The following is a 25961-nucleotide window of genomic DNA, read 5'->3' as shown; positions in this document are numbered from 1 at the left end:
TAACGAAATCCCAAGGATGAACTGACTCTACTAGGACCCCATATATCAAAATGAACTAAGGAGAAGACAGACTCTGCATGACTCTCAACACTACGCAAAAAGGAGGCTCGGGTATGTTTCCCAAGTTGACACGACTCACAATCTAATGTAGACAAACTAGATAAACTAGGCACCATCTTCTGAAGTTTGGATAAACTCGGACGTCCTAAACGTCTGTGGATTAGATCTGGAGGATCTGTAACTAGACATGTTGTGGAAGGACTGAGTGAGTTTAGGTAGTAAAGGCCTTCTGATTCACGTCCTGTACCAATTGTCTGTCCCGTACTGCGGTCCTGCATAATAAAAGAATCGTCAATAAAGTATATACCACAATGGAGGGCACGAATCAAACGACTAACAGATGAAGACTAAAAGGACAGCCAGGGACATAAAGAACGGAATCTAGGGTGATAGAAGACAATGGATTAGCTTGTCCAACTCCTTTTGCCTTAGTTTGACATCCATTGGCTAAAGTAACAGTGGGAAGAGACTGTGAATATACAATATTTGATAAAAGTGATATATTACCAGAGATGTGATCAGAAGCGCCGGAGTCCATGACCCATGGGCCAAGAGTGCTAGACTAGGAAACACAAGCAAAAGAATTACCAGAAACAGAAGTATTAGTCTGAGCAACTGAGGCTACTTGTGGAGATGTCTGCTTACTTGCTCGATACTGAAGGAGCTCATTATATTCTTCTTTAGATAAAGAAAATCCTTGGTTACCTGGAGTCTCGGTCTGAGCAATGTAAGTATTTTTGGGTGGACGACCATGTAAGGAATAACACATTTCACGAGTGTGTCCAAGTTTGTGACAATAAGAACACTTGGGTCTAGATCTTCCAAAACGACCTCCTCCTCGTCTATGCTCCATAGTTTGAGATGCCCGAACATCCATTATCTGGGATGCAAGAACAGAGGAATCAAGTATTTGTGATGAGCTCACTGGTGGACTTGGTGCTGCAGCAAAGCGGAGTAATCGAGAGAATAATTCATCAACTGTCGGGACAGACGGACTAGCCAAAATCTGGTCGCGTACTGAATCAAGATCATTAGGAAGTCCAGCGAGGGTAAGAACGAGAAACATCTTCTGTCGCTGCTCTTGTTGTTTTTCCACACTAGCCGAAACTGGCATCAACTTCTCAAATTCCTCCACGACTGCCTGTACTTGACCCAAGTAAGTAGACATATCCAATTCCTGCTTTTTTAAGTTTGTCATCCGTGATATCACATCATAGAAGCGAGATATGTCATTAGTGTATAAGGTGCGTGCCTTTGCCCAAACCAAATAACATGTCTGGAATGGACGAAACAAGGGCATCAACTTGGAATCAATAGATCGCCACAAGATGCTACATAACTGAGCATCGATTTTTGCCCAAAGTGCTATTGCCTTTTCATCTCCATCGCTAGACTGTTTGATTAGATGATCTTGAACACCTTGACCTCTACACCATAACTCGACAGATGAAGCCCAAGCTAAGTAGTTTGAACCTCCCATTAAAGGTTCCGAGGTAATAATAGCACTAGAGTTTCCAGAACTCATGTTTCTAGACCCAAAAGCATCAAATCCCAAAGACATTGTTGTAAATTATTACCAAATAGGAGAAAGAATCAACTGTAATCCACTGAAACAGTGTACGAAAACACAGAAATAAAATACTAAAATACTGTAGCTGCCGAAATCTACTGTAGCTGTCGGAATAGTACTGTAGCTACCGAAAAAAAACTCAAAGTTGTCGGAATGAAATGAAAATAGTAGGGGTAGGATCGGAATTACCAGGCGACCCAACTGTTCTGAAAAAAATGGCCGGAAGTGGTCGTACGCGCCGGCACGTGAGCTCGCGCACGTGAGCTTCTGGTGGCGCATGGAGGCGCGTGAGGCTGCTTCTGTCGGAGTTGTTCACTGGGGTTTGGTCGCCGGACAGTGACGACTCTTGTAGTAGTGTTGGATTTTGCACAACACTGACAGAAATGAAGCAGATAGAAAACAACCTTAAAAAATACTGATTTCTCTTTCCCGGAATCGCTGGAATTTATGCACAGTGATAAGTCTCTCACAATTGCTCTGATACCATGTGAGAAGGCACGAGAGAAAATATGTTATTGATATTGGATGAATGAATAATACTACACAAGAGGTCCTTATTTATAGCTATACTATACAAGGACATACTACTCCTCTACCAATGTGGGACAATACTACACTATATACATGCTGTAAATTAATAATTATATTATGACCAAATCTCTTTATGGTTTCATCCACATGCAATTTATCCTTAATAGATCTCCAAAGAAAGATAGACATTTTAAATTGGATATTTTTCTTCCAAACATCTTTCTACATATTATCCATATCCCTTCTTTTCCTAATGCTATTGAAAGCCGAGGAATAAGTAAATGTACCATTAGAAGTCTCAGTACAAACAGGAGTGCCATTAATCTGTTTATTGCCAATGGGAATATGTGTAATATGATTCAACAGATTATTTGGAATCAGACTAGAGATAGTGTTTATATTCCATGCATCATTGTTAACACAATCCCTGATCTTCATATTACCAGATTTTTTGTTACCATTGATATAAGCACCAAGTGGTCCAAGCCCTGCCCAATTATCCCACCAAAAGGAGCTATTACCATCATTGTTCTTCCACAAGATATAAGGTTCAATATCTTTTTTGATATGCATCATTTCCTTCCAGGCAGCAAGATGTTTAGATTCCAAGCCCTTTGCGACATGGTGACTTTTAGGGGAGTTTTTAGCTCTCATATAATTTACCCAAAGGTTGTTTGCAACTCTTAACCTCCACTATCTGTTGGCAGAGAAAGTCTTACATAAGTCAGTCAGACTTTTTAAACCAACACCACATTCATCAGTAGGCTAACACAGGTTCCTCCAAGAGCTCCAATGGTATTTGTTCTTGTTTTCAGATTTGCCCCAGAAGAAGTTGGAGAAATAACTCTCCAATTGTTTGAGAATTGTTTTGGGAGGGTAATAACGTCAAGAATATGAAGTGTTTGAGATTGTAGCATATGATTAATGAGAGTAGCTCTGCCACCAGGGGAGAGTACATGGCCCTGCCAACCTCCTATCTTATTCATAACATTCTTGGCAATATCTGCATAGTAATAAATTTTCTTTCTTCCAGAATAGATTGGACAACCTAAATATTTGATAAATCATATTATGTCTACTATCATGAATATAATTGGAGGCTATGTAGAAGCTTTTATCCTTGTTGATCTCCTGACCTGAAGATTCTTCGTATCTCCTTAAAGTTTCCATTACCTGCTTCATGGAGTATTTATCTCCAGAAGTGAATATCAATAAGTCGTCTGCATAAGCAAGGTGATTGATCCTAGGACCTCTGTTATTCATAGAATAACCAATATACTTACCCTTATTATGAAGGCGATTAATGGCTTTGGTTAGGGCCTCAGCTGCAATAACAAAAAGGCTAGGGGAAAGGGGGTCTCCCTGTTTAAGACCTCTAGAAGAGGGAAAGAAACCAAATATAGTGCCATTAATAAGAACAGAATACCAAACATTAGAGAGCAATCTATGAATCATATCAATGAAAGATTCAGCAAATCTCATACTCTTCAGAACAGAAGTGAGAAAAAACCAAGAAACTTTGTCATAGGCTTTAGCCATGTCTAGTTTCATAACCATATTGCCCCCTCTATTTTTGCGTTTAATACCCTGGATAATTTCTTGGGTTAAGAGAATATTTTCAGTGATTAGCCTTCCTTTGATAAAACCAGTTTGATTTTCAGAAATAATTCTAGGGAGTAAATCAGTTAATCTATTGGATATAATTTTATTGGAAAAATTACTTAGACTAATAGGCCTAAGTTGAGAAAATATATAAGGAGATTCAACCTTAGGAATAAGTACTAGAAAAGTATGAGTAAAATTTTTTGTCAGATTGTTACCACCAAAGAAGTCCTTAACCATAGCACGCACATCATCAACAACAATATGCCAACAAGCTTGGAAAAATCTGTCATTGAATTCATCCGGACTAGCTGCACTATCAGGATGAAGCTCAAAGACAGCTATTTTAACTTCCTCATTGGAAGTCAGAAGGAAGTTGTAGAAGAGCTAGATTGTCCTCCCAAGTGATGGTACTGTCAATCCTTTTGAGAAAATCCATGTCATTATTCTGATAAGTTTGTGAAAAAAGGTTATTGAAATGTGAGATAGCACATTCTACAATTTTCTCATTCCCTTGAATCCATTGACCATGCTCATTTTTGATTATGTGCAGAAAAGATCTTTTCCTCTTCTGTCTGATGACGCTATGAAAATATTTGGAGTTGCTATCACTTTCTTCTTCCCATTTGATGTTGGCTTTCTGTCTAAGAATAGAATCTTGCATATTCATCCACTTGATTTGTTGAGCATATGCTAAATAAAGATTGATCCTATTACTGGCACAGTCATCTTGCTCATATTTAATCTCTAGATCTTTAACCTTCTTCTCACGTTCTTCTACCTTGTCAAATACATTGTCAATACTTTCTTTAGACCATTTGCCAAGACAATGAGTGAGTTTTTTGAGTTTCTGACGTAGAGTATACATAACATTGCCTTGTACTTGAGTTTCCCAGCAATCTTTAACAACATGATCGAAATCAGGTTGATCCAGCCAGAAATTTAAGAATCTAAAGTACTTGATAAGAGGAGGATCAGACTTGGTGTACTGATAAAGCAGAACACTATGATCAGACCATGTTCTGGGCAAGTGTGTGACAGTAGCCACTGGAAAGATAGCACGATGGCGTAAAACACCACGCGAACGCGATGCTCTGTCTCCCCTACTCACGCGGTCGCGAATATCCGCACGCGTTCGCGATGAGCAAAGCGCGTGGTCCAGCTTTGGTACACTTAACCCTACGCGATCGCGACCTTGTCTCTGCGTTTGCGAAGCACCACCTCACATTACTACACGTTCGCATGCCCATGTCCGCAAACGTGAAGAAAAATTCCATCCTCTACCTAGATAAGCCTACGCGATCGCGGATCATCCCACGCGATCGCATCCGTTGGGCGTCTGAAACTCGCCCGAGGCCCCCGGGACCTCGACCAAACATACCAACCAATCCTAAAATACCATACGAACTTAGTTGAGCTCTCAAATCACATCCAACAACGCAAAAATCACGAATCACCCTCCAATTCAAACTTAAAGAACTTAAAACTTCAAAATTCTACAACCGATGCCAAAACCTATCAAACCACATCCGATTGGCCTCAAATTTTGCGCATAAGTCATAATCAACTTTACGGACCTACTCCAACTTTTAAAATTGAAAAATGATCCCGATATCAAAAATTTCACTACCGGCCCAAAATTTCAAAAATCTAACCTCCAAACCACAATCCGGACACGCCCCTAAACCCAAAATCACCTAACGGAGCTAACAGAACCATTGATCATTATAGAAAATTCTATCTAATCTCTGAAGAATTTTATTGCCATTCCTCATTCAATTAGTCCAGGTATAATTGTTACCTGTGTAGCCAGCATCTGCCATATCACAATCTTTCATACATTTGATAAAATCCATAATCTTACTAAGTCTATGAATTCTGCCACCTTTTTTCTCATTAGCATCCATGATCACATTGAAATCACCTTCAATAGACCATGGTCCATTGATATGGTTACTCGTATTGTTGATAGATTTCCAAAGGTTCTTTCTTCTTCTTGTATTGGTTTTTGCATACACAATAGTAATCCAGAAAGGAATCTGCATCATACTGTGATTGACTTCCATAGTAATCTGTTGTTTTTTGTTGCTAATGACATTGCAGGTGTAATCATTATCCCAGAAAATCCAGATTTTCCCATTACTATTTGCAATCGCATTTGGAAAGCCAAGTTTACTTCTGTAATGATTCAACTTTGTTTTGTCTACAAAAGGTTCATGAAGAGCAATACAGGTAACCTTGTGTCTCTTGATAAGCTTTTTAAGTCTTTGGAAAGCTCCCTTAGACTTGACACCCATTAGAAATTTTTTTGGCTCCTCTACCTCTGCCTCTAGTATTAGGTACAGTAGCAGATTTCTTGGTGCGTTTGTTTGGGATTTTTGCTCCTCTTGGGGACAATCATTTCCTTTCTATCACTTCCTGGACTTATTGGATGACTACATCATGTAGTTTCAGATCTGGTGGTGGAGAAAAAGTTTTGCCTAATTGATGAGCAGTAGCATCATCTTCCTTTGAATTGTCAGTATTCTGTATTTTTTGATCTCCTTCTTTACTGTCTTGGTTCACATGAGTACTGGTGTTGGTATCTTTCTTGGTCCCTTCAGAATTAATCTCTAAGATTTGAGACTGTTTATGTTGAGTTTCAATCTTAGAGCTTTGGTTTTGCTCTTCTTGTTCTTCATCCAAAATCTGAAAAGAATTATGGATATTGATTGACGACCTCTTAGGATCACAAGCGATTTGTTGATCATTTGATTCCTGGCATGTAATCATTATACTGTTGGTTTGACCTCCCTGAGCACTGGTACCAGAATTGCTGATTCCCTCAATGAACTTGCCTTTATCTATTATTGACCCCAATTCTGGATTAACCTTATCGATTAATACCTTTGTAGCATCAACTCCTGAGGTTTGCCCAACTTTTTCATCCGATTGTTGCTGGAAATCATTTCACTTAGTCTTATCCTTGTCAATGTTGTCATTTGATTTTATAGCTTTAGTTCCGGATATTAGTGTAATATCCTCCACGTGATGCTGTAGATGTTCATTTACCTAGTTTTTCCCGTTCTTATTTTTTTTTTTGAAATTGCAATTCTTTGTCTTCTATGTTTCCTTTTAACTCTTTCTTTCATTTTCATGTTTATTGTTATCAGGCTGGTCATCCTTCTTTTTAGAGATCATATTAGTTTGCTCATTTTCCTCACCAGATTGCTTGCTCACTTGAGTCTGCTCAACTTTAGTCATATCTTCTTTTTTCCCCTGATGTTTTTTCTTAATTGCAGCTCTACATTGGACTAGAGAATGTCTTACAATATTTTGGGACATGTTCATTTTCAATATTCTGAGTAAATCCCTTCAAAGGATTTGTGTCCTCTTCGTGGCCTACATAAACACTAGTTAACTGTGGTTTTGTGAGATCAATCTCAACTCTCACCTTGGTTGTACTAGGTATAGTTCTGCCAAAAGTGGCAACATTCATAGATAAAGGTTTTCCCACCGGTTCCCAAATCTGCTTAACATAATACCATGTGTGGCAGTGAAAAGGAAGTTGAGGTAGCAAAACCCATAGTGGGACAATAGAAGAATCATGGTCTGGCCTAAAATCAGGAGTCCACATTTCAAGCCACATCTGGAATCCATTAATCTCCAAAGACCTTCTAAAATAGAAGTTTTTGCAATCTTGTTCGTCAGAAAAGTCTATAAAAAAAAATCTAAAAATCGGAAGCCCAAAAGTAAATGATACTCCTTTTCAGTACTCGGTAAAAAAGTTTTTTAGTTGAACTTTTGCTTTCACGCAAAAAAACGTTAAAATTTGTGCTACATAACTAAAAAAAAAATATTATTTTTTTGGTTGAAAAAAAAGTATTCTTTCTACAACATGAAAAAGTACTCATTTCGTTAAAATGAGAGAAAATACTTTTTTTACATTATAGAAAGAAAATACTCATTTTGTTGAAATACATGAAAATATTTTTTCTACATCATGAAAACAAAGTACTTTTTTGTTGAAATAAAAAAAAATACTTTTTCTACATCATGAAAAGAAAATACTTTTTTTGTTGAAATGAAAGATACTACATCATTTTGTTGAAATAAAAAAAAATACTTTTTCTACATGAAAAGAAAGTACTTTTTTGTTGTTAGGTATGATGGGGTAGGGGTAGGGGTGGGGTGGGTTATGGGTGTGTGTGGGGATGGAGAATATGGTGGGAAAAGTTGAAGAAAGAATTTTGGAAATTGTTTTCATTCTTTTGATAGGGAAAATATTTTCCTCCAACGAGTTCATGAGATTTTTTTTTTTTCTAAAATATTTAATCCAACCAAACATGAGAAAATTAAAAAATACTCATACCAAACACACCCTAAATGTAGATATCTAAATAACTTATTAAACATATACTAACAGATTTTACTTCAAGGTTTTTCATTGAGTTCTTAAATTCTATGTTTTATCTTTATTATTAACAAATAAAATAACAAATAACAATATATATTTATTTATTTTTAAATTCTTTTAACGAAAGGAGAAATGAAAGAGAGGGTTACAAGGGGAATCAAACCATGCAAAGCGAAAGTTTAAATAACCAATCAATTGAACTACTAGAATTTCTACTTTTATTTAGTCTGTTCTAAAAAAAAATATCTTTTTATATTTAAAAATAATTTAATTTTATACTTTTATTTTATAGTCATAACAATATCATATTTGAGTAAAAATACATTTCTATCTTCTTACTAAATAATTGGTGCCTAGTCAAACTTGAAATTGTTGGAGTAAATATCAAATATATACACTGAATAAAATCAATGGGACACTGGTTTGATGAGAAAACAAGGGGCGACGGCTGAAGGTTGGGGACAGTGGCAGTGGTAGGTGAGAACAACCAATACCTAAAGATCCCACATCTCGTCTTCACCTACTTCTTCTTACTACTATGATCTACTCTTGTTGTCTGTTCTTTTATTTCTAATTTTTTTCATTTTAACTACAGCTCCATCTCACTGTAATTCAAGATTCCTCTTTTCTGGTAAGAATTTCCCATTTTGCTAATTGATTCAAACCCCCTTGCTTTTTTCTTTTTACATCAAGATTCAGTATGTTTTGAAATGGGGTTCCTTTATTGGAATTTGAAATGTCAGTTGAGCAGTGACTGATGTACTATTTAGTACTAATTGATCCTTTTTTTCTTTACTATTTGTCTAAAGATCAGGTTTTTTTCCTCTTGAAATGGAGTTTCTGGAAAGACCTGAAGCTCAATTGATTGTTGGGGTTGCTGTTGCTGTTGTTGCTGCTGGTGCTACTGCCTATTTTTACTTCTCTTCTAAGAAGTCTAAAGGTCTGATTTTTAACTTAGTTACCTGCTATTATAGCATAGTGTAATAAAAAATAAGAAAACTGTTAATTACGCTTATGCATGCTTATTATTTAGGAGAAAGAAGTTTTATGGTCTTAAATTAGTAATCGCATAGCTACTAATTCATGGCGCATGATACGAATTTAATTGGATAACCACGGTCAGTGAAGATCCAATAGCCGACCACTACTTATTTGGGACTGAGTCATAATTGTTGTCGTTGTTATAGCTACTATTTTGTGGCAATTGGTTTGCACTTGGTGTTTGTGTGTGTGTACTAAGAAATTGTCAGTTTTACATAAATAGTTCAAGAGGAATTCAGTGGGTGCGCCTGCTCCTCTGTAACAAGCTATATCTTCCATTGTGGTTATTCATTTATCTAATCAACAACAACAACAACCTAGTGTAATCCCACAAGTGGGGTATGTGGAGGTAGGATGTACGCAGTCTTATCCCCTCTTTGGAAGGGCAAAAAGACTGTTTCCGATAGACCCTCGGCTAAAGAAGGTGAAAGAAGTCTTGATAGCAAGTAATAGCAAGACAATATAATTAGAAAACTAAATCGGAGATAGCAACAAAGAATATGAAAGAAGTGCCGATAACAAGTAATAGCAAGACAATATATTTAGAGAACTAAATCCAAGGTAGCAAACGAGAATATGAACGAAGTACTGCTAGCAAACTACGGAAGTACCGATGGCAGGTAATAACATAACAAGAAATGCGATAATAGCAGACTAGGGATAAAAGGGTACCGTACTAACACTAATACTATCGAACTAGGGAAGACAAAGGGAAACGCACGACTACCTACTAACCTTCTACCCTAATCTTCAACCTCCAAATACAGGGTCATGTCCTCGGTTAGCTCAAGTTGCGCCATGTCCCGCCTGATCATCTCTCCCCAAGACTTCTTTGGCCTACCTCTACCCCTCCTCTTACCCCCAAGGCTAACCTCTCACACCTCCTGACTGGGGCATATGTGCTTCTTCTTTAACATGCCCGAACCATCTCAACCTCGCCTCACACATCTTTTCCTTCACAGGGGCCACTACCACCTTATCCTGAATAACTTCATTCCTAATTCTATCCAACCTAGTATGCCCACACATCCATCTCAACATCCTCATTTTAGCTACTTTCATCTGCTGGACATGGGAGTTCTTGACTGGCCAACATACAACATAGTCGGTCTAACCACTACCTTGTAGAACTGATCCTTAAGTCTCAACGGCACATTCTTATCGCACAAGACACCGGAAGCGAGCCTCCATTTCCTCCACCCTGCTCCGGTACGGTGTGATATCCTCATTAATCTCCTCATCCTTCTGAATTATGGACCCAAATACTTGAAACTCTCTCTCTCCTGGGAATCACTTGCGTATCAAGCCTCACATACCCGTCCGCCTCCTGGGTAACACCGCTAAACTTGCACTCCAAGTATTTTGTCTTGGTCCTGCTCAACTTGAAATCCTTAGACTCCAGAGTATTGTCTCCAGACCTCCAGCCTCTCGTTAACACCACCTCGCGTCTCATCAATCAGGATTATGTCATTCGTAAATAACAAGCACCAATGCACCTCTACTTGAATGTGTCGCGTCAATGCATCCATTGCCAAGGAAAACAAAAACGGGCTAAGTGCTGATCCCTGATACAACTCCATCTCAACCGGAAAGTATTCAGAGTCTCTTCCTGTTGTCCTAACTCGTATCTTAGCTCCATCATACATGTCCTGAATCACTCTAATATATGCTACATGCACTCCTTTAGCCTCCAAATATCTCCATAGAACCTCTCTCGGGACTTTGTCATAGGCTTTCTCTAGGTCAATGAACACCATATGCAAGTCCTTCGTCGCCCTATACTGCTCCATCAATCTCCTCACTAAGTGAATGGCCTCAGTAGTCGACCGTCCCGGCATGAAACCAAACTGGTTCTTGGAAATGGACACACTCCTCCTCATCCTCCCTTCGATCACCCTCTCCCACACTTTCATCGTATGGCTTAACAACTTGATACCCCTATAGTTGTTGCAGTTTTGGACATCCCCTTGTTCTTGTACAACGGAATCATCGTACTTCGCCTCTACTCTTCAGACATCTTTTTCGTCCTAAAAATGACGTTAAACAACCTAGAAAGCCATTCCAAGCCCGCCTTACCCACGCTCTTCCAAAATTCCACCGGGATCTCGTCCGGCCCGATCGCTTTACCCCTACTCATCCTGCGCATAGCCCCTATAACCTCCCCCTCTCGTATGCGTCTACAGTACCCAAAATCTTGATGTCGCTCCGAGTACTCCAACTTATCTAATCAAGTTAAAATTTTCAAATGCTATAGAACAAGTGGATTCTGTGTGATTTATCTTAGTCTTAAGAGGTTAGGAAATGTGCTGATTTAGTTTACTTTCTCAAGTCACTAATGAATCTGTGCCCTGTCTTACTTTTGGCTATGCTTTTGATCTTGGTTATACTGACTGATGGTATTATGTTGTCTTAACAGTATGTTTAGATCCTGAAGAATTCAAGGAATTTAAGCTTGTTAAGCGCACACAACTTAGCCATAATGTGGCAAAATTCAAATTTGAACTTCCAACACCCACTTCTGTGTTGGGCCTACCCATTGGACAACACATTAGTTGCAGGTTCGTTTGATTGAACTTTTCTCGCAAGCCAGTGGTCTTTGGTCTTTGTTACAATCAATTTCTGCTATTGATATTTAGAAAACATTTGGTTACTTACTTCATGCTCAATCAATCAGGGGCAAAGATAGTCAAGGTGAAGAGGTTGTTAAACCATACACGCCAACTACTTTGGACTCTGACATTGGACATTTTGAATTAGTTATAAAGGTAAAACTTCGGTAGTATGTTTATTTTGTTCTTGCATTATTATATCTGTATCGGCATTTTTCTATAACATATTGTTGATTTTGATGGTCTGTATTTTATGAATGCACAGATGTATCCCCAAGGAAGGATGTCTCATCATTTCCGGGAAATGCGTGTTGGTGATTATATGGCAGTGAAGGGACCCAAGGTAGTTTTCGTTTTGCTTATGAGATATTTCTGCGGTGTTACTTATTGGTCATCTGTTCTTGTCTCAGAAGAGTAGCTATGTCTCTTTAGTTTGTTTCTCCTTTTCAGCAATTTCAAGTTTGTTAAACTTTTGAATTACTATCCAGACGACCTAGAAAATGAAATAGAAGAATTAAAGAGAAAAATGTCGCATTCTCGTGATGTATCCAATAAGTTATTCTTTTGGCGTATTGCTTGGTTAGATATTTTTCCAGACTTCAACTAATTTTAAAAACGATATCATGCCAATTTTTCAAAAAATACTAGGTGATTTCTCCCCATCTATTCAAGCCTTGGCGGATAGAGTTATCCGGTACGGGTTGCTGGTAGAAGTAGCAAGTACCCCGTAGAATTAGTCGAGGTGCGCAAGCTGGCCCGGACACCGCGGTTATAAAAAAAAGAAAGATATCTTGCCAAATTTCACCATTCTGTGTGTTATGGTTTTTCTTCTTCCATATCTGAAATTTAGATGGAGGAGAAATCCAACTTTGCTTAATTTCAGTTGGTATTGGATTCTCGATGCTAAAATGAAGAGCTTTATCTTTTGAGGACTGACACATCAATGTCCGTTCATAAATAGGGCCGTTTCAAGTACCAGCCTGGCCAAGTAAGAGCATTTGGTATGCTTGCCGGAGGCTCTGGCATTACCCCAATGTTCCAGGTTTGTTCCGTTGGTTGATGTGTTATTCCATTCCTTTTTCTGGTTAATTATGGTTACTTTTCTGCTTTAATCAAATAGTTTGTCTTTCACTTTTGTGATAAAGAATGTAGTGGACCAAAAGATTTCGAGTTTGATATAGGTTACTACTTCTTTCTGTTTCTGGCCAGGTTGCTAGGGCTATTCTTGAAAATCCTACGGACAAGACGAAGGTGCACCTAATATATGCTAATGTTACTTATGAAGATATTCTTCTAAAGGTACATATTTTTTATCTTTATGTCATTCAATTGAAGTTCGTACATGTTACTTGAATGTTTGAACGAATTTTAACTATGCCCTTGACTGGTCTCCTGTTATAGTTGCTGCAATTAAAATGTATTGAATAGTAGGCTTATTGTTCATCTCATTTTGAATTTTCCCTTTTTATTTTGGGTGGATTTTCCTATTTGAGTTAAAAGGTGCAGGGTGCTTGATCTGTAAAATATGTGCTTATTTTAGCCCTTTGCTGAACTGTGCTTTAGAGATGAGGGGGAAAATAATGTCTGATTTTTATTTTTGAAATTCGAGTGGCAACTGTGTTTTGTTAGGTAGTTCAAGTTATAAAATGGCTTAGAGCATCTTTGACTTAAGAAACACATAAAATCAAGTTACAGTGAGTTGTGCTGAAGTTGTAAAGCATTTGAGTTTTATTCTAAAGTTTTCGTTTTTCTATAGATAAGTACCTTCTCTAGAGTATCCAACCTTTCTTCTTGGCCTATTTTTGTTGTATTAGTAAAAGTTATTCCTTCCTTCTGGGGTTGCTCCGTTCAGATTGACTTCACCTTTACTTATAAAAGTAAATCATTTTAAAGAAATACATTCCCACATGTATGGATCATGTCTAAGTAATCTGTAGTTATGTTATAAATGTTACCTTCTCATAAAAATCTGTAGTTATGTTATACAGCGTTTGACTGCTTAGAAGTGTTAAACTCATTTGCACTTTCACAGTCTAGTCTTTATTACTTTCCCCCTTCTCCCAATTCGTTATTGAACTTTACCTGCATGGTGATCCTTTTATGTGATGATCCTTTTCTAAATGCATTATCAACTTTTCTGGTTACACGGGGGATGCCAAAGTTCTATTTTTTAAGGAACTATTTGGGGAACCCAGGGAGTAGATATGTGTCTCAAGCTCAATGTTAATATGCCCATTCCTGCATAATGGTTAGACAACAACAGCTACGCCTCAGTCCCAAACAAATTGGGGTCGGCAATATGAATCCTTACTTCCTTCTTTAAGCTCATCTCATATCATTATCATGCCAAAATAAAATAAAAGTATTAATGAATATATATATATATATATATATATATATATATATATATATTGTGCTAATCAGTATTTATTTCTGGGGGTTACCTTTCTTGACCTTTTGGCTAAGATCAAGCGTAGTATTATTTTTCTATGGAAAGGCATATAGCTTGAAACTACTGAGTGTCCGCACCTTAATTTCTCTTACTTGGCCTGCAGGAAGAGTTGGAGGGCCTTGCTGCTAACTATCCTGACCGTTTCAAAGCTTATTACGTTTTGAATCAGGTTAGTTCTATATTTTTTATTTGTAATATGAGGTGCCTATAGGCTTTTTTCTCCTTATGCCTATACTAATTATGATTTTGTTTAATTGACTGTTCTTTATTTTTTTTTGATAAGGTAAGATTTTATTAAAAGGTACCAAGATGGTACAAAATTACAAACATCCAAACTAATACAACAAAGCAACTACATTCCTCCTAGCTCCTCTAGAAAATTCATATATTGTTCCATATTTTCCGTTACATGTCTTTTACACCAGAAATACAAGTTTACTAAGCATCTGTTTTTAATCCTGGATACATGCTGCCTTTCCCCTTCAAAGCAAATCCTGTTTCTTTCCAACCATATTGTCCAGAACACACATAGAGGGATTGTTCTCCATACTATCTGTTGACTCTTTGCCACTTTTTGTTGTTGCCATGTCTCCAACAAACTCTTTACACTGGAAGGCATTGCCCACTTGACATCATATATATTTAGGAAGAGCTCCCAGCACTGCTTTACCACTTTACAATGGATGATTAGATGGTCGACTGTTTCTGCCTCTTCTTCGCACATGTAACACCGATTACTTAGAGCAAAACCTCTCTTCTGCAAGTTCTCCTGAGTTAGAAAAGCTCCCTTTGCTGCAATCCAACCAAAGCAGGCTACTTTAATAGGTGATTTTGACTTCCATTTTGCTTTCCATGGCCAATTTGACTGATAAAGCCCTTGTTGTTTTTGTAACAAGCTATAACATCTACTGACTGTGAAAATACCATCATTACTTGCTGCCCAGATTAATGAGTCTCTCCAGTTTTCCTCCAATCTAACATTATCCAATAACAGCATCAATTGGGAAAATTCATCAACTTTCCAGTCATTGAGGCCCCTCCTGAAGATTATCTGCCAGCCAGTGCTTGAATAGAAGTCTGACACTCTTCCATTTTTGTTAATAGAGCAGCTATATAGACCAGGAAACTTCGATCTAAGACTTCCATTTTCCAACCACATATCAGACCAAAACAGGGTATTATTACCATTTCCAAGTTTCAGTTTCACAAACTGACTATATTCATTCCAAAGATTACTAATTGTGCTCCAAACTCCCCCTTTTGAAGAAGATTGAATTGAACGAGCCCACATGTCCTTCATGCCATACTTGGCATCTATCACCTTTTTCCATAATCTATTCCCATCATAATTATATCTCCATAGCCATTTAATAAAAGACTTTTGTTATGCATCTTTAGATTCCTCACTCCTAATCCCCCTCCTTTCTTTTCTTTCATCACCTCCTGCCATTTGACCAAGTGAAATTTCTTGTTATCATTATTACCTTCCTACAAAAATTTATTCCTCATAGTATTCAATTTTTTCTCCACTGATGTTGGCATTTTAAAGAGAGACATTAGCTAAGTAGGTATACCATCCATCACACTATTGACCAGTGTAAGCCTACCACCAAGAGATAAATATTGTCTTTTCCATGACACCAGTTTACTGCTACATCTATCCAAGACCCCCTGCCACATCTTTGCATCATTCATTTTTGCTCCAAGTGGTAGGCCCAGATAGGTGGATGGTAGCTGCTCCACTTTACAACCCAAAACATCTGCCAGATCATCAATACAATGCTCGGCATTAATACTAAACACATTACTCTTTGCCAAGTTCACTTTCAATCCTGAGACAGCTTCAAAAGCTAGTAGTACTCCTCTAAGGTGTAAGAGTTGCTCTTTTTCAGCTTCACATAATATCAATGTATCATCAGCATAGAGTATGTGTGAGACATACAGTTCTTCCCCCTCACTTTTTCTAATTTTCAATCCTCTAATCCACCCTAACTTTTCTGCTTTTAAAAGCATTCTGCTAAAGATTTCCATCACAAACAAAAATAAATTGACTGTTCTGTAGATCATGCAAAATTTTCTTCTCTGACATGTGTGTATTGTGATAGCTAGTTCAATTACTGTAGTTTGTAGTGATATTTTTAAAATCTCCAAAACTGTCAAATTATTTTCGTGCATCTCTTTACTGATTTTGTAGAAACAAAAATGACAATTTGATCTAACATGACTGGTTCGAAAAGTTGTACTTAAAATCTCGACCAGTGGAGGCACTTTAACTTTATTCTTATGTCTCATTAAGGAAGTGTAACATATTTAACTTGTTATATTCAATGAACTCTTCAACTGAGCGATGCTAACAACATTTTTCAATCGATCTACTTAAATTATTATAAGAACTTTCAACCAACAGTAATTTTCTTTTTCTCTTTAACTTTCTGGTTTTGGTGTTCCAAACAAGATAGGGTTCAATGTCGATATGGTAGTATGCTAAAAGAATCAGGTAAAAGGTGACAAACAGGTTGTAGGATAGTTGGGGAAATGCCATACCTCTACCTGTAAGATATATGGTAGAAGCTCCTTAGGAACCCCCCCCCCCCCCCCCCCCACGCACACACAAAACCAAAAATAAAAAAGTTGAGCTTGCTTCTTAGGGAAAAAGATAAAAATATTGAGCTTTTAGTGAAGGTGATTTCTTTCTTCTTTAGTGTCTTTCCGAATTGCTCCTTGTTAAAGGTATATTTCTCTTGCAAGTAGACCTGTTTGTACATCCTATGAAATTGAATTAAATGATCTAATCTAATAGTTCTCTTAATATATCAATAGCCTCCAGAAGTATGGAGTGGTGGTGTTGGATTTGTTTCCGAGGAAATGATCCAGACTCATTGCCCTGCACCTGCAGCTGACATTAAGGTATTACATTGTATCTCCCAAGTTGCTAAAACCTACCGATTCTAGTATCATACGTTTCTTTCGAGCTCTGATTTCATGTTAAACGTGCAGATACTGAGGTGTGGTCCACCACCGATGAACAAAGCTATGGCTGCTCATCTTGAAGCCCTTGGATATGCCCCGGAGATGCAATTCCAATTCTAGCTTCTTCTCTTTTGTTTTAATTTTTATCCCTGCATTGAAATTAACCTCAACTCGAAAGGGGTTACATTAGTCTGGGAAAAGATATTTTGTTTTGCTTATAATGGGTTATTATAGGTCTGCTTAACAGAGTTTCAGCAAAGCGACTCTACTTTCGAATTTGAATAACATCTCATCCTTGAGTAGATATGTCCTCTCTGTAATTCTGTTGTCTGTTCATTTTCAAGGTGCAGTAACAACAAAGCAACACAACTGATTGCTGTCTTGTTTATTATCCTTCAAGCTGTTAAATGCAGAGAGAAAGGGTCCATTTTGAACTAATAGAAATTATTTATGAAAGTCACTTTAATTTGTTTTGTAACTGGAAAATCATTATACTTTGTACATGTTAAGCAGTCCAACACTGCAATATAGTCCAGGCCCAAGCACCGGGCAGCCCACTCCATGACCCAACACAAAGTTTCACAATCTTGCACTTTAGCCCATGTATTACTTAATTAGTTGTTTGTATATAAATGAAGAGAACACTGTAGAATAACAGAGACTCATTTTGACAATGTAAATTCTCAGCGTAATAAACGAGTCCGATTTCCTCTCCTAAATTCTAGGGTTTTCATTGTCAATTTCTCCTTGCATAGCTCGATTTCTCAAAGCCATGGAATCGATGAACTTCGATCTGTTCTTTCGATCGATGGTACCCTCATAGACTTTCATGGAGGATTTCACATCGTCGAGCTTCATCTGTTTTTACACATCGACCGTCGAGTTTTTGGGTTGCAGTGTTTTTCTCAACGGTGTTTATCGTCTATTGAGAATTGTATAGTGATTCTCCGGTGTCCTACTGATATCTCCAGGTTTCTCTCATACTTGCTGTTTTTGGTCGATATTTTTTCCTTTTCAAGGCCTTACCTTCTTTAGGTTGCAAAGAGGGACGGTAATCTTTCTTTCATCACTTATGTGAGTTATTAGTGCTATTTGATTGTATCGGTATTCCTATTTTGGGACTTTGCATATCTAAGGTTATTCATGGGTAGTCCAGAAGTTAGTTCCTCCCGTGTTAGATGGTTTTGATGATTTCACTATACCTCCATCTCACCCATTCTATGTACATCCATCAGACAGTCCTGGTACGCATATAGTTTCTCCCCCTTTCGATGAGAGTGGTTTTTTCATTTGGCGTAAAAATATGCTCACTGCCCTCTGTGCTAAGAATAAATTAGGGCTTATAACTAGTAGAATTCCCAAACTTGAATTTGACTCACCTTATTATTCATTTTGGGAAAGGTGCAACGACATGGTCATTGCATGGATAACAAATTCCCTATCTAATGACATAGCAAATAGTGTATTGTGTTTTGACACTGCCAAGGATATTTGGGCTGATATAAATTTGGGACATCAAATGGTTCAAAGTACATTCAATTACAAAGGAAAATCAGTGCTGCTTCCCAAGGGTCTTTAGACATTGCCACCTATTTTACAAAACTCAGGGGACTTTGGGATGAACTTAACATTGCTTATGTAGGACCAGTGTGTATATGTGGGGCATTACCAAAATTTATAGAACAACAAAAAATATACCAATTCCTTAGTGGCTTAAATGAATCATATTCTACTTGTAAGAGCAACATTCTCATGATGCCAACACTTCCATCATTGAGTAAAGCCTATTCCATGCTCCAACATGATGAAAAATAGAAGGAAACCTCAGCTCCTATTCCCAGTTTTTCAAATGAGTCTGCCTCATTCAATGCTTATAGCAGTCCTATTCATAGCAACCCTGTGCAACCCCCTGCTAGGAGTTTCACTCAAAGGTTTCAGTTTGAACAAAAGAGAGGATCTGATTCCTCCTCTCAATTGTCCTGCAAATATTGCAGAAAGACTGGCCACACAATTGAGAAATGTTACAAATTTCATGGATTTCCTCCTGATTTTAAGTTCACCAAATCCAAATGGTCTGCTGCTTATGTTCAGTCTGAAGGTTCTATCCAACACACATCTTATTCGAATGGGCAGTCTTTTGAGAACAATGGTCGTGGGTTCAACAAAGAATAATATGAGCATCTCATGACCCTCTTCCAATAGATGCATCCTCCTGTTATGCACCCTGAATCAACAAGTTCAAAGAACATTGGGTTTGCTCATTTTGCAAGTGTGTTTAATCATCCTCAAGTCCATTCTACTGCATTTCATGCATGTGTAGTGTCACATCTAGGTTCAAACCCTTGGATTCTAGATTCAGGTGCAACCAACGATATGACACCTCACAAACATCTTCTAAACAACTTAACACCACTCACCACACCTTTTTAATAACCCTACCTAATGGATACAAAGTAAAAGTCATATCTATTGGTTCTGTACAACTCAAGCCAGATATGATTTTACATAATGTTCTGTTAGTTCCTTCTTTCCATTTCAATCTAATATCCATTCATAAACTTCTTGTTCAGTTCAAATGCATTGCAACTCTTATCATTTCTGCCTACATTTTATAGGGCCATTCTCTGAGGAGGCCACTGAAAATTGGTAAAGCTATAAGTGGATTATATTTCTTGCATCCAGCTGTGACATCTTATACTTTGTCTGTTGGTTCAATTCCTATTTCCATTTCTAGTTCTGTTTAATGTAATGCTTCTAGTCCATCTTTTAGTGTTCTGCCTGATTCTGCTATTCATTGTAACATTTGTAATTCCCCTGATATTAATAAAATTGATTTGTTTTGGCACTAAAGATTGGGTCATATACCATTTATTACAATGAGATCAATTCCTTTTTTATCTAGCAAGGTATCATCTAAACAAACTTTCTTCTGTGAAGTGTGCCCAATGGCAAGACAACAAAGGTTGCCTTTTCCTGACAGTTTAATTCATTAATCTACTCCTTTTCAACTTGTCCATATTAACATATGGGATCCTTATAATACTCAGACCTATAATGGGTTCAGGTATTTTTTGACCTTATTTGATGATTTCACCAGGGTCACTTGGACCCACCTTTTATCATGCAAAAATAATGCACTTTCTATGCTTAAGGCTTTTATTACAATGGTAAAGGTTCATTTCAATTCTACTATGCAGAGTCTTAGTTCTGATAATAGTTATGAGCTGGGAAGCAGGTCTGAGGCACAACAGTTCTTTTCTGAAAATGGTATTTTCCATCAAACTACCATTCCTCACACTCCTCAACAAAATGGAGTGATTGAAAGAAAATACAAACATCTTTTGGAAGTCTTTAGGGCCCTCGTATATCAATCAAAACTTCCCCTTAAGTACTGGAGCGACTGTGTCCTCACATCCACTTATCTAATCAATAGGTTGCCCTCTACTGTACTTCAAAACCTTTCCCCTTTTGAAAAATTATATGGATATCCCCCTTCCTATGATCACTTGAAGTCTTTTGGAAGTCTTTAGGGCCCTCGTATATCAATCAAAACTTCCCCTTAAGTACTGGAGCGACTGTGTCCTCACATCCACTTATCTAATCAATAGGTTGCCCTCTACTGTACTTCAAAACCTTTCCCCTTTTGAAAAATTATATGGATATCCCCTTCCTATGATCACTTGAAGTCTTTTGGTTGCCTATGCTATGCTACCATCCCTAAGCAAGGTAGAGATAAACTTCAGCCTAGATCCATTCCTTGTGTTTTTCTGGGGTACTCCTGTGGCAAGAAGGGTTACAAACTTCTCAATCTATCTTCTTATTCTATCCTTTTCTCTAGAGATGTCTTCTTCCATGAACACATATTTCCTTATCATCTCCCACCTTCCTCCACCTTTCCTTCCCCTACATCTGATTTCACTGATACTTCTACTCCTAATTCATCTGTTACTTCTCCTTTCCCTGCACCTGTTTCTTTATCTCCTAGTTCTTCTTCTTCTTCTTCTTCTTCTTCTTCTTTTTCTTCTTCTTTTTCTTCTTCTTCTTGAATGATTTTGTCATTGTCCCTCTACCTTCTCATAAGAAAGCTATCCCCTGCAAGTGGGTATACAAATCAAGCAGAAATCTGATGGTTCTATTGAGAGGTATAAGGCAAGACTTGTTATTAGGGGTGACACTCAAAAGGAAGGCATGGATTACACTGAGACCTTCTCTCATGTTGTCAAGCTTACTACTGTCAAATGTCTCCTTTCTCTTGCTGTTAAAAGACATTGGACTGTTTTCCATCTTGATGTCAATAATGCCTTCCTCCATGGTGATCTACATGAGGAGGTGTACATGAGGATACCTCATGGTCTTCAGATTTCTTCTTCTTCTGCTGCTCCTGCCTCTCCTATGGTTTGTAGGCTCCGGAAGTCTTTATATGGTCTTAAGCAGGCTTTCAGGCAGTGGTTTTCTAAACTGTCTGATCCAAAGGCTACATTGCTAGCAAAAATGATTACTCAGTATTTACTAAGTCTTCTGGTGATTCTTTGGTCATATTGGTGGTCTATATTGATGATATCCTCTTAGCTGGTGCTGATATTGCTGAAATGACAACATTGAAACAGTTTTTGGATGACCAATTCAAGATCAAAGACGGGGGTTGGTCCACTATTTTCTGGGCCTCGAAGTCTCTTCTTACCCTGATGGTTATGTCATGCATCAATACAAGTATACTTCAGATTTATTAGATGAATTCAACTGTTCTCATTTATCTCCTGTTGCCACTCCTATAGATCCCTCAATCAAATTGTCTATTGATCATGGTGATCTCCTTCGAGATCCCAGCCTTTACAGAAGATTAGTTGGGAAGTTAAATTTTTTGCAACACACCAGGCCTGACATTGCCTATTCTGTCCAGCATTTAAGTTAGTTCTTACAATCTCCCAGGGTCCCTCATATGCTAGCTGGATTACATGTTTTGAGATACTTAATGCCTGCCCCAACTCAAGAAATTTTGTTGAGTAATTCACCTGATCTATCTCTTATTGCCTTTGCTGATTCTGACTAGGCTACACGTGCTTTTTCTAGGAGGTCAGTTACAGGTATTTAATTACTCTTGGTGGATGCCCTATATCTTGGAAAAGCAAGAAACAACCTACTATCTCTCTTTCCTCTGCAGAAGCTGAGTATAGGGCCTTGAGGCAGGTGGTGGCTGAGATATCTTGGCTGGTTCGACTCCTCAATGACCTTGCCCTTTCTATTACTACCCATGTCCCTATATTTTGTGACAGCCAAGTTGCCTTACACGTTGCAAAGAACCCGGTTTTTTATGAGCGCACAAAGCATATAGAGGTGGACTGTCACTATGTTCACGACTACTTATCTTCTGGGCTGGTGTCTCTCCAATTTGTTCACAGTTCTGACCAACTGGCAGACATCATGACCAAGGCCTTATATGGCCCCCTTCACCACACGATTTTGGGCAAGCTTGGGGTGTTTCCACCCTCCAGCTTGGGGGGGGGGGTGTTAAGCAGCCTAACTCTGCAATATAATCCAGGCCCAAGCACCAGGCAACCCACTCCATGACCCAACACAAAGTTTCACAATCTTGCACTTTAGCCCATGTATTACTTAATTAGTTATTTGTATATAAATGAAGAGAACACTCTAGAATAACAGAGACTCATTTTGAAAATGTAAATTAGACAAGGTGGGTTGCTCTGATGGTAAGCACCCTCCACTTCCAACCAAGAGGTTGTGAGTTCGAGTCACCCCAAGAGCAAGGTGGGGAGTTCTTGGAGGGAAGGATGCCAATGGTCATTTGGAAACAGCCTTTCTATCACAGGGTAGGGGTAAGGTTTGTGTACACACTATCCTCCACAAACCCCACTAGTGGGATTATACTGGGTTGTTGTTGTTGTAAATTCTGAGAGTAATAAATGAGTCGGATTTCTTCTCTCCTAAATTCTAGGGTTTTCACTGTCAATTTCTCCTTGTATAGCTCAACTTCTCAACTTAACAGCACATTGTAACTCAAAAGTCACTCAGCACTTTTAGGGCATTTTAAATAGTATTTTTCATATTTTTTTTATGTCCAGTCATTTAAAAAATTAAAATTACCCATTTAAACCGTCACTCAACCTGTTCCATGACTCGATCTACTTTCTCTTATTTTGTATAATAAAAAACGTAAATATTACTTTGCTATAATGTATCATTTTGGTTCTCAATATAGTTATATTGAATGTATACATTGGTTTAAGCAAAGTATTATATAGAGAATAATAAATTAATCTTAAAAAACTAGAGGCGTTAAATTTGAAGTGAAACAAGAAAATTAGTAGCGTTGGAGTGGAAGAAAATAAAAAGGTTGAAGAAAAAATGTAAAAAATTATTTATGCTTGAAATTTTGACTTATAGTAAAGATAGTGCTACCATAAGATTATTTCTAATCCAACTTATTTAATATTTTATTTAAACCAATGTATACATTCAATATAACTATTGTATAGTAATATTTATATTTTTGTATAAAAAATAGAAAAAATAGCTTGGACCATAGAGCGGATTGAGTCTGTTTAAATGGATGTTTTTGATTTTTTAAATGATTCAGTTAAAAAGAAATATGAAAAATAATGTTTAATATGCCGTAAAAGTGTTGAGTGACTTTTGAGTTACAATATGCAAATTATAATGACTTTGCGATTACAAAACAAAGTAAAGTGACTTTCATAAATAATTTTCTTTAGTCTAGTAACCTTAGGAGAAATGGACTCTAGAGAGAAGTGAACATGTAATGTAATTTCTAGGATTTGCCTAGTTTTATAAAGAGCTTCACCTCCTCAAAGTAAAGTACGATATTAATATTTAACCTAAAACGTATCATACTCTCTTTTCATAGTCCCAAAGGGATTAGGAAGATTTCGTAAGGACGATCAATTAATAGAAGGGTAAAAAGATTTTTTGATTAAAGTTATATAGAGAAATTTTTTAGTTGGAATACTATTTTTATTAGGTTATATGTTTTATCATAAATTTTTTACATATAATTATTCGAAAATCAATTAAAATAGGCTGTATGACAATTAGGATATAAATCCTTGTTTAGAATATAAATCCTTAGCATTTTGATAAAATAACTGTGTGCACAATGACTCGAACAAATGGAAAGAAATCTAGATGATTTGTTTTGCCGCCTCAGAAATTTGAATCTTGGTTACCTAGTTGTCATACAGCCTATTTTAATTGATTTTCGAATAATTATATGTAAAAAATTTATGATAAAATATATAACCTAATAAAAATAGTATTCCAACTAAATTTTTTCTCTATATAACTTTAATCCAAAAATATTTTTACCCTTCTATTAATTGATCGTCCTTACGAAATCTTCCTAATCCCTTTGGGACTCTGAAAAGAGGACATGAGACGTTTTAGGTTAAATATTTGATGCCTCCTTATTTATAGACTCAGAAAACAGAAAGAACAAATCAAGGTGGGTAACGCTATTGAGATATTCATAGCAGAGCAACACAACGCAACAGAATCTTATATATGGACCTGAATGAAGATTTAGTTGTGGAGATCATCTCCCACTTGCCTTTGAAGTTTGCAATTCAATGTAAAGTTCTATGCAAGAACTTTAATACTAGGATTTCTGATCCTAAATTTTCTCAAACGTGGTTGTTCCAACATCAAAAGATCATCTCTATACTCATCTATTCATCAGACAGAGTATCCAAGAACTTTCATAAAATTTCCATAAACTCTATCCGGGCCAATCATTATAAGACGACTTTACCTGTTCAGGTTGAGGTTTTAGCCTCATGCAAGGGTCTACTTCTCCTTAACTTTCATCAAGTTCGGAGTTTCTGCGTTTTCAATCCTATAACTGGGGCACACCAATTGATTCCACACCCAAAGTGCAAAACATATAAGCATACAATTGGTGATACAGGCTTTGTTGTTGACTATCCTACTTCAGATCAATATAAGTTGGTAAGAGTTGGGAAACTGGCTAAAGAAGAAGGGTATAGATTTCAGGTATTTTCATCGGAGGAATCAGGCGGCGTGTGGCATGAATTCCGATCAAGAATGAAGTTGCAATTGGGTAATACTTTCAGCTATTTGGTTGCCGGTAGTAGACCTGTTTACGTGCATGATTCCTTGCATTGGCTCACATGTGACCGTCGTATTCTTGCCTTTAATACAAAGAGAAAAGAGGCTATAATTCTTAACTTCCCTGACTTCATCAACCATACTCATGATTTCATTTACGATAAATGGTTAGGGGTGGTGCAAGTTTTACTTACCCTTATTTGCACCTTCGAGGAATTTGTAGTCATTTCTGCTTACGATTACCTAAGCAATAATTGGAGAGTTTCTCACACTGTGGCCAACTTCATTACGGGTTTGGACGGCTATAATTATTGTTTTCCAGTCTGTTTCGACAGTAAACAAGTGCTTTTCCTTGTAAATCGTATCTTGGAACAATATGATGAACAATATGATGAACTGTACGAGTATGATTCTAAGATGAATGAGTATAAAATAGCTGCAGTTTTGGATAAAGGCAATGCAATTAGTTCTTCGCCATATACATTCGAACCAACATTAGCCAGTGTTCATAAGACGCTCTCTGATACAGTCACTGCTAAACATCTCTCAACTATTACTGCAACGTTAGATGAGCTCAGAAGATTTATTACTGACAGTTAGTAGTTTCTTTCAATTCAATTTTTGTAGTAT

At 37.3% G+C, this 25961-nt stretch overlaps 3 protein-coding genes and 1 long non-coding RNA gene across 9 annotated transcripts; 3 read left to right on the top strand and 1 right to left on the bottom strand.

Moving 5' to 3' along the window:
- Positions 1-4118: 4118 nt before the first annotated feature.
- Positions 4119-6060, bottom strand: LOC138904344 (uncharacterized). Its single transcript, XM_070192844.1, has 2 exons — positions 5565-6060; positions 4119-4810 (listed from the first exon to the last, which is right to left on the bottom strand). Exons 1-2 carry the CDS (start codon positions 6058-6060, stop codon positions 4119-4121), a joined length of 1188 nt encoding a protein of 395 aa, XP_070048945.1.
- Positions 6061-8523: 2463 nt separating this feature from the next.
- Positions 8524-17709, top strand: LOC104099496 (NADH--cytochrome b5 reductase 1). Of its 6 annotated transcripts, none has more exons than XM_009606517.4 (11): positions 8524-8636; positions 8755-8790; positions 8974-9099; positions 11617-11758; positions 11875-11965; positions 12075-12152; positions 12771-12851; positions 13019-13108; positions 14365-14430; positions 17082-17168; positions 17259-17709. In XM_009606517.4, the coding sequence occupies exons 3-11, from the start codon at positions 8991-8993 to the stop codon at positions 17349-17351; spliced, it is 837 nt and encodes a 278-aa protein (XP_009604812.1). In that variant the 5' UTR covers positions 8524-8636; positions 8755-8790; positions 8974-8990; the 3' UTR covers positions 17352-17709. The 6 variants fall into 6 exon arrangements, with proteins under 6 accessions (XP_009604812.1, XP_009604806.1, XP_009604816.1 ...); XM_009606511.4 differs by having other exon boundaries at positions 8969-9099; XM_009606521.4 differs by having other exon boundaries at positions 8545-8632; positions 8969-9099.
- Positions 17710-18063: 354 nt separating this feature from the next.
- Positions 18064-20000, top strand: LOC108945685 (uncharacterized). Its single transcript, XR_011413674.1, has 2 exons — positions 18064-18202; positions 19847-20000. It is a non-coding gene; the product is annotated as an uncharacterized lncRNA (long non-coding RNA).
- A 4767-nt stretch (positions 20001-24767) lies between these two features.
- On the top strand, positions 24768-25931 carry LOC138891349 (putative F-box protein At1g20795). Its single transcript, XM_070192843.1, has one exon. It carries the CDS (start codon positions 24768-24770, stop codon positions 25929-25931), a length of 1164 nt encoding a protein of 387 aa, XP_070048944.1.
- Positions 25932-25961: the final 30 nt, after the last annotated feature.

Source organism: Nicotiana tomentosiformis, chromosome 2, assembly GCF_000390325.3.
Source record: "Nicotiana tomentosiformis chromosome 2, ASM39032v3, whole genome shotgun sequence".
In the NCBI taxonomy this organism is placed as follows: domain Eukaryota; kingdom Viridiplantae; phylum Streptophyta; class Magnoliopsida; order Solanales; family Solanaceae; genus Nicotiana; species Nicotiana tomentosiformis.
The sequence above is the reverse complement of the archived record's forward strand: the minus strand, read 5'-3'. Positions and strand labels throughout refer to the sequence as shown.

Excerpts from the sequence above, each read along its gene's own strand:
- LOC138904344 (XM_070192844.1), bottom strand. The coding sequence starts at position 6,060 with ATGGGTGTCAAGTCTAAGGGAGCTTTCCAAAGACTTAAAAAGCTTATC. Across the intron at positions 4,811-5,564 it reads GGCAGATGCTGGCTACACAG|TGGCTACTGTCACACACTTG; the intron begins GTAACAATTATA and ends CTATCTTTCCAG.
- LOC104099496 (XM_009606517.4), top strand. The coding sequence starts at position 8,991 with ATGGAGTTTCTGGAAAGACCTGAAGCTCAATTGATTGTTGGGGTTGCT. Across the intron at positions 9,100-11,616 it reads CTCTTCTAAGAAGTCTAAAG|TATGTTTAGATCCTGAAGAA; the intron begins GTCTGATTTTTA and ends TTGTCTTAACAG. Across the intron at positions 17,169-17,258 it reads CACCTGCAGCTGACATTAAG|ATACTGAGGTGTGGTCCACC; the intron begins GTATTACATTGT and ends TTAAACGTGCAG.
- LOC138891349 (XM_070192843.1), top strand. The coding sequence starts at position 24,768 with ATGGACCTGAATGAAGATTTAGTTGTGGAGATCATCTCCCACTTGCCT.